This window comes from Phragmites australis, chromosome 11 (assembly GCF_958298935.1).
Source record: "Phragmites australis chromosome 11, lpPhrAust1.1, whole genome shotgun sequence".
Classification (NCBI taxonomy): domain Eukaryota; kingdom Viridiplantae; phylum Streptophyta; class Magnoliopsida; order Poales; family Poaceae; genus Phragmites; species Phragmites australis.
Genome location: NC_084931.1, coordinates 20,730,844 through 20,739,534, shown reverse-complemented (window position 1 = coordinate 20,739,534; position 8,691 = coordinate 20,730,844). Strand labels below are relative to the sequence as shown.

General features: G+C 42.6%; 1 protein-coding gene across 1 annotated transcript; it reads left to right on the top strand.

The window, feature by feature from the left end:
- Nucleotides 1-456: 456 nt before the first annotated feature.
- Nucleotides 457-3,813, top strand: LOC133885863 (lichenase-2-like). Its single transcript, XM_062325626.1, has 2 exons — nucleotides 457-633; nucleotides 2,607-3,813. Exons 1-2 carry the CDS (start codon nucleotides 561-563, stop codon nucleotides 3,539-3,541), a joined length of 1,008 nt encoding a protein of 335 aa, XP_062181610.1. The 5' UTR covers nucleotides 457-560; the 3' UTR covers nucleotides 3,542-3,813.
- Nucleotides 3,814-8,691: the final 4,878 nt, after the last annotated feature.

Genomic DNA, 8,691 nt, shown 5'->3' with positions numbered 1-8,691 from the left:
ATTGTGCATCAAAATATCACCCTTTCTACAAATGGCTCCAGGAAGAAAACTATAGTGTCAAAATCTTATGTTCCTCACGTAAAGAAAAAACTTGGTAAGTCATGTCGGCTTTTACAGTGCAGAAACTTATCGTAAAAAAAAAAACCGAGACACCCCAAATGTATGTTGAATTAGACGCGTCCTCAATCGTGTTGACCTAAAAATTAATTCTTCTTCGTTGGACACCATGGCGCCTAAATTTAAACCTCTTTCTTTCAAAAGTTGTTTTTGCTATGAATCCCCTAATCACAAGCCACAACCATCTAGTGCACCAGATAATTTGTGGCTACCAGACACTGTAGGACGGCTGCCGGCCGCTGGCTCGTCAATTGGAAGAGGCTAGACTAATGTCGGTGCTGGAGACGTTTGGTAAAGTGTATTGGACTGAACTCTATATAAAGGTGCTGCAGGCAGTGGTTGTTTCATCCAATAAGTAAGGAGCAGAGTTTTGGAGAGACGTGTTGGCACAGCCAGAAGATCGTAGCCTTGAAGACAGGGAGGGGTTGGGAGGAGCTGAGAGAATGGCAAGGCAAGGTGTAGCCTCCATGTTTGCTTTGGCGTTGCTCCTTGGGGTCTTTGCCTCCGTCCCTCAAAGTGACTCTCTCTCTCTCTCTCTCTCTCTCTCTCTCTCTCTCTCTCTCTCTCAAAATGATTAGGTAGGTTTATATTTTTGTTTATGCACGGCATAGTAGGAGAGAGTTGCTTCAGAGGAAGCAGACAATAATTAACGCCCCGCGCTTTCATTAAGAGTTCACTCAGCCATGACATGAGCTTGATACTAATATATGCAATAGGAGTAGACAAGCGCACACAGTCACACCTCTCTCTCATCAACAACGTCATGCAATTCTTTTGGTGCATGTAGCTTCCTTTCTGCGTTTATTCGTGCATTAGGTAGGTCATATTAGGCATTGGAACGCCTATAGACAACATCCATCTCATTCTCCATCGATCATATATATTCGTGCATCAATGGAACAAATTTTTTTTGCACCGGCCACTTTCTTAAAAAAATCATGCAAGAAGCCTAAATTTTGACTGCTTACATCGGTCAGTTCTTTGATTAATTATATTTTTTTCCTTTGCTTATAAATATTGTTTTAAAGGTAAATATAAATCTTAACAATAACTTTTTTACACAAAGATCAATCACAATATGTTTCTACGAAAATAAAAAATATCTTAAGAATATGTTTCCACTGGGGATTAATATCTTAATTAATCAATCATATCAAAATTTAAAGGATGTTTAATTTCAGCCGGCCAGTATCTACTCTAAACTAGAGGTGGTAATGGGTCCCAATACCCGAGACCCGACGGATAATTACTTAATTATGAACTGAATATGAGGCAATTTTTATCCTCATGGGTATATGTGTCGGATGCTTGTTACCCGCACGGGACAAGTATGGGGAGATATTGTACCCATTTATAGGTACAGACAGACAGCAAGAGTTTCCGATCCGCATGGGTTAGAGTAAGAGGTTGTACTACCCGTTGCCATCTCTACTTTAAACCATAAAATTGATAGGGAAATGGAAGTTACTGTGACAGGCAACATGCATGCATGTAAGCTTGCGAACTAATGAAGTCTGTCTTTTTGCTCGGTGAGCATGCTCGTCACTCTAGTTATGTCCTACTAACCATGCATCTTTTTGCGAACGATCTGATCAATCAGAGAGATTTAGTAACTAAATTAGAAGTTTATGCAGCTAGACTAGCTATAGCTAACCTCACTCACTTTTTCGACATGCAATGAAAACCAAGGGTAGGTTCATCACTTTAATAATGAATTTCTCCTCTTCTCCTTTTGCCATTAATTTTTGACTCTCGAATCCTAGCTACCACTTCAAAAGTACAAGTCCATTCATTCGATCGTTTGACTCCTAATTAACTAGGTACCTACCTCAGCTTCATGATACTCCCTCCATTCGTAAAACGTCCTAGAAATCGTCCAGTCAAAGCTCTTTTAACTTTGACCATTGATTTTTTTTAAGAAAAACTCTGTTTGGATTGGCCATATGATAATAGTATTATATATTGGTTTTCTCTTGGAAAATACTATTATAGCTTCATAATTTGTATTATCATTGTTATGTAAAAACAATAGCGGCCAAAATTCCATATTGATCCAAGACCCGTTGATATCCAAAACGTGGTACATTTACAAGCGGAGCTAGTACTTAATAAACATATAGTATCATGGTTAGATATGACCGAAAAAATGACTTAAGCAGGTAGTATATCAGAGCACTCATATAGAAGGGTACCTAGGCTCAATTGTTGATTAGCGTTGGGTTAAACATGCCTCTAGTACTACTGATACTTGTACCCCATGTGAGAGAGCTAGCTAGGCCGTTAGCCTCATGGCAACCGAAGGCTAAATAGCTTAACCGCTTTGGCGATCCATATCGATCAAACGTCGACTATCCAACGGTTCTAGAAATTTATCTTCGTAAGTTCACGGTAATAGCTAGCTAGGTACTAGAATTTTATCTTGGACGGTGAATAATTCATAACTTTACTGTGATTAGTTAAGTGTGACTAGAGGATTAACGTACGTGCAGGTGCGGAGTCCATCGGGGTGTCCTACGGCATGAGCGGCACCAACCTGCCACCGCCGAGCACCGTCATCGGCATGTACACCGCCAACGGCATCTCGTCCATGCGGCTGTACGCGCCGGACCAGGCGGCGCTCCAGGCCGTGGGCGACACAGGTATCAGCGTCGTCGTCGGCGCGCCCAACGACGTGCTGTCCAACCTCGCTGCCAGCCCCGCCGCGGCCGCCTCCTGGGTCCGCAACAACATCCAGGCCTACCCCTCAGTCTCCTTCCGCTACGTCTGCGTCGGCAACGAGGTGGACGGCGGTGCGGCGCAGAACTTGGCCCCGGCCATGGAGAACGTCTACTCAGCGCTGGCCGCCGCCGGGCTGGACGACATCAAGGTGACCACGTCGGTGTCGCAGTCCATCCTGGGCGTGTACAGTCCACCCTCCGCTGCCGAGTTCACCAGCGAGGCGCGGGGGTTCATGGGCCCTGTCCTACAGTTCCTGGCGCGCACCGGTGCGCCGCTCATGGCCAGCGTCTACCCCTACTTCACCTACACCTACAACCCGACCGCCATGGACATCAACTACGCGCTCTTCATCGCTCCCGGCACCATCGTGCAGGACGGCGCCTACGGGTACCAGAACCTCTTCGACGCGACCGTCGACGCCTTCTACGTGGCGATGGGCAACCACGGCGGCTCCAGCGTGCCGCTGGTGGTGTCGGAAAGTGGGTGGCCGTCCAGTGGCGGCATAGCGGCGACGCCGGAAAACGCGGGAATCTACAACCAGAACCTGATCAACCACGTCGGCCGGGGAACGCCGCGCCACCCGGGCGCTATCGAGACGTACCTCTTCTCCATGTTCAACGAGAACTTGAAGGACAACGGCGTGGAGCAGAACTGGGGGCTCTTCTACCCCGACATGAAGCACGTCTACCCCATCAGCTTCAACTGAAGCTAGCTCGAGCTCCACGTACCCCCACCGTATACCCGTACGTCAATAAGTATGTATACGTATGCAACATGTATACTTATGCGTATCCGGAGATTATGTATTTTAAAGGGATTGCTTTGCGACCGCTGAGAGTACCGAATGCTACTCTCAGATGCGTACGCCATGACAATTTTTACGTTGAGAGACCATGCATGGTCAATGACTTGTGATGAATAATTGTCTTCGATTTGATGTATTTATTGAAATTGCGATTTGGAGGGCTTTGGGGATTTGATGCATTTCACGTTTACTTGCTGTTTGCATGGAAGTATGTGCTAACTCCGAGTAGAGGATGACGCGAGAGCTATAGGAATGGATAGAAAGTGTGTATCCTTGTCTCTTCACGTGCAGGTCAATGGGGGAGCATGGGTGGCCAACGACAAGGAGGATTGCCAAGAGTGACAAAGTCGGTGTGTTGCTAAAGTCAAGATAAAGGGGAGGTCATTGCAATAAGAAAGATAGTCTGTGAAACTTGCTGGTTGTTAGTATCATGGGATTTGAGGTGACATGTGTCGATATGGAAATGATTGTTTGGGACTTGAGTAATTGGAGGTCATAATTTGAAAAGCATATTATAAGGTTTCACGATTTAGCCTGAAAAACCTTGGGTGACGTGGAGAATGGAGGTGCATGTGGAATCATCTGGAAGGTGGTGTTGAGATGTGATACAACCCTAAAATCCTTAGTTATTTCTACTTGCATTTTAGATAAGGCTTGTCAAATATTCAAGGTTGCTGCGTTGGCTTCAAAGGAGGAACATGTCAAGTCAAAACATCCAAACTGAAGGAAAGAACATGGTGAAAAATTAAAAGGGATGACTACTTGGATTGGCTCTATTTCAATTCCAATATGAGTTCAAAAGGCTATATAAATATTTAGTAAAGAGATATGTCATAGAAGTTTCCACAATTCAGAATTTAAGTTTTTTTTATTGTTTGAATCTAAATAGGAAGGTTTGCAGCCAAGTTAGATTTACTTAGGCATGCTCTGAGCATCTTACTTACTTACAGTAGTCCGTTTGGATATAAGAGTACTTGTTGGAAAGCTTATTTCAAGAACTTTTCAATGGGTCTGGTCCCACACTTAGATTCATCACATGCGAATCATAAAGCGTATCGCAAAACAGAGTCCGAACCAATTAAGTTTAGAAGTCCTAGTCTGAGTCAAGTCGTGTTGGAGTCAGAGTTGTAAAGCACCTATGTGCACTATAAAACAAATGGTCACGACAATGTAAGGGTCATTGTTATTTTCGTGATTTATGGATCTCCATGAAGGCTAGGCTTTTGGAGAAGTTGTTAAGTTCTTGAAAGAAGTTGAAACATGATCTCGAGTTTTCCTATTCTACCATGACAATTGTTGGTGGATCGACCTGATTCAACTCTTCAATTCATGATCATCTACTTAGTACACGATTTAGAGAAATTGTATATTCATAGTTTGAATCTATTCTGTAGAATTCTTGCTTTTACATTGTAAACATGAATCCTATTGATTATTTATTATTATTGCTGGTTTGTACCCTTAAAGATTGAGACACCATTGTATCAACTTGGATTTTACCAAGTGGATCTCATGTCATCTGGTATCAGAGCCATATGTTGCTCACGAGATGTTATAGTTTGATTTGCTTGTTCAAATTACTTTTGGATATAGATTGTAATGGTGGACAGTGAAGGTAGTAAACAAAGTTCTTGCCACTGTGGTGGTTCTGATTCGGATCAAGAAGAGACGCCTGTGTATGGTGCTAGACTTCCGAATGAGGTACACTATCACTTTGAGGCCACCACTCATTATTTTTAGTGCCATCTCGCAAAGGTGGAGGGCACATCAATGGCCTCAAGAATCAAATACAAGATGTGCAAAACACTCTGAATGTTTGTCTCACAACAAGTGAACAACGATCAACCGAAAGTTTGCGTGAACTAAATGTGGCCATACATCATTTGGAGGAGAGGTTACCGTCATTGCCAAGAGGACCATCGGCATGGATGCAGCAACCACATATTCACGCTTGACACGATGAAGATGATTATAGGGTTGACTTGGAGGATGATATGGCTAATGATCACGTGGTTCGTCGTCATGGGTTAAGGCGTGTGGGTAATAATTTGGTGCAAATGAAACACCAGGAAAGATATGTTGATCATGATAATGACACTAGTAGAAATTGGCACATCTATGATGAATCACTATCATCATGGAAGATGCCAAATTTGTCATAAAACAACTTCTGTGACGAACATTTCATCATAGAACTTGCATCATATAAGTTGCGTTATGATGAAACAGCAAATTTCGTCACAGAACTGTTTCCATCCATGACGAAATGAGTTTTGTCACAGAATCGATTCTGTTTTATGACAAAACATGAATCTCACAGTAATTTCCCCGTGATGTCATAGATCAAACCCATTTTCATCATAGAACTGCTTTCCAGCCGGCCGATGGCTGATGTGTCATCGGACGTGGCATCCTCATGGGATCTGACGTGGCGCCAGCCACGTGGCCATCTGACATGGAATACACATGGACAGTGATGTGGCTTGCGCACTAGTCGATGATGTGGCCACCACGTAGGATCCTTCGTGTTGTTTATTGTGCGGCCACATGGTCATTGTAGCTAACGCCACATGTCTTTTGCTGAAGAAGCCACGTGTCAGGCTGCTGTGGGGACACGTGTCATACTCTTATAACGAATTCTATCATCACAGAAGTGATGAAGGCCCACCAATTTTATTATGGACTAGCCCGTTATTAGGTCTAGTAATGATACAACATTGGCCCATGTGACCCATATAAGTTGCCTCGTGTTGTTCACATGCCCAGTAACTTTACAGATAATTTTTAGATACTTATAGAACCGCACAAAAACCACAAGTTCATATAACTCACTAACCACACATCATTATAGAACCAAAAGTTCACAGAACCAATTCAGTCCACCACAGGAGGACAAGTTCACATAAGTTCACAGACTAAGTAAACCACACAACCGTAAGAGTACAACACAAGTAGGACCGACATAAGTTCATCAAGTTCATCGCCTTGCATCAGCTCATAAAGTAGACTGGGATTGATCGGAAGACTGGGGTAGATTGGAGTTAACCTGGGACAAGTTCAAGATACGCCGAAGGAGCTGATTATTCTCTTCCTGTTGCTGCCTGAATTTCGTGAACTCCCTTTGGGTCTTTGCCAGTGCTTCATCTGCAAGTTGAGCTTTCTTCTTTAGTCCATCGACTTCTTCATGGAGAATAGCTGAACTTTGCTTTTTGGCCGTAAGTTCTTCCCGAAGTGCTCTTTCAGTTGATGTCACTGATTTTGTGGAGCTCGTCTCTAGCCCAGCATTCTTCAAAAATGTGCTATTGGAGCTATCCTGGGAGAGAACCTTGGACATGACCTCTGCATTAGATCTTGGTGCCTCCTTGTCAATGGATGAGTACTACAAGGAGATGCAAGTACTCATGATCCGTACGGGTGTGCAGAAGTCCGAGGAATCAACCATGACATGTTTCTTCCAGGGCTTGAATGAAGATGTGCAAGATAGAGTTGACATGATGCAGTATGGTAATATACTAGAACTAATTCATCAGGCATAACGTGCTGAAGAACGGGTGAAAGCAAAGCAAGATAAGAGTTGTTGTGTCTCACCTAGAGGGTGGCAGCACTCCTCTACACATGAGGAGAATGTGGGATCAATCTCCAAATCCTTTGTATCTGCTAAGCCAAATATTTATGCTCCTAAAGAAGTTTCAAAAGTGTCAAGTGCAACTGGGTCTAAAGATTTCTCTTATGCTCATACCAGCAACATTGAGTGTTTTACGTGTAATGGAAGAGGACATGTAATGTGTGATTGTCTAAATAGAAGGAAGGTGTTGCTTACAGAGAAAGTAGTCTATGTCACAGCAAGTTCAATGTGTGAATCTGAAGACGATAACAATTCAGAAGAGGACCATAAACCAAAATTGATGTTTTGTGATCCTGAATTAGGAATGGTTAATCTGTTGATCTGCAAAGTTGAGCATGACAACACCGCTATTGTGGAGAAAAGACATCATTGTAATATGTTTACAACAGGTTGCAAGATTAAGGGCAAAATGTGCAAACTAATAATTTATGGTGGAGGTTCCAACAATGTCAATAGTAAGAATTTGGTGCAATCTTTAGGGCTATCAACATGGAGGCATCCAACACCTTACTGTATGCAGTGGTTAAACAATATCAGTAAGCTGGGAATTACCCATGGTGTTAAAGTATCTTTTCTATGGGTAAATTATGTGGATAAGTTGGAGTGTGATATAGTACCTATGCAAGCTCGTCATCTGTTGTTGGAACTCCCTTTGGCAGTTCGATCGCAATGCTACACACCAAGGTTGGTCCGACAAGTATTCTTTCATGCACCATGTCAAGCAAGGATCAAACCAAACATCCCCTGAATCAAACACTAGCCAAATCACCTAGGTATGACCAAAATTCGGCTTGGAATTCTAGAGTACGAACCAAACAGACCCTAAGGCCAAAATCAAGTCTCATGCCACCGACAAAAGACACCTCAGTAGCCAGACAATAACCTCATGAAAACATTACAAAATGTTTCGGGGAGAGAGAGGGGCACGCAGCGGGACTTAATCTTGAAACGAGCCAACGACAATGATCTTGTTACTTGTGTGGAGCTTTTGAATTTCCTGGTTAAGAGGAGTTGGCGAACTACTCCCTCCAAGTTAGATTTTGACTAAGATTTTCTCACAACATATATTATTTATAGATACAAAACTTATATAATGTGAAATCATTTTGAATTGTGAATCTAGTTGTATATTTTTTATAATTTTATAGTACCTCCAAATAACTATGGACCATCATCTGATTAGATCATAATGGCCAGGATTAGAGAAGTAGGTAATAGATCACCCATAATTATTATATATTTTTATGTTTTTATTTGGAAAGTCAACTAATCAATATTAATTAGCACTGAATTGATTTGGTCGGAATTTTTTTCCTAACACAACGATTCCTTCCCAATAACACCGGATTTTTTTTATAAACAACAGCTCACCAGATTGATTTGCAAGGTTACGTGATAGCTCCCTACACGTGACAGCACACAATTT

Bases quoted from the DNA above. Each gene is read 5' to 3' on its own strand.
- LOC133885863 (XM_062325626.1), top strand. From the start codon at position 561: ATGGCAAGGCAAGGTGTAGCCTCCATGTTTGCTTTGGCGTTGCTCCTT. The intron at 634-2,606 runs GTGACTCTCTCT...ACGTACGTGCAG, and splicing joins CTTTGCCTCCGTCCCTCAAA to GTGCGGAGTCCATCGGGGTG.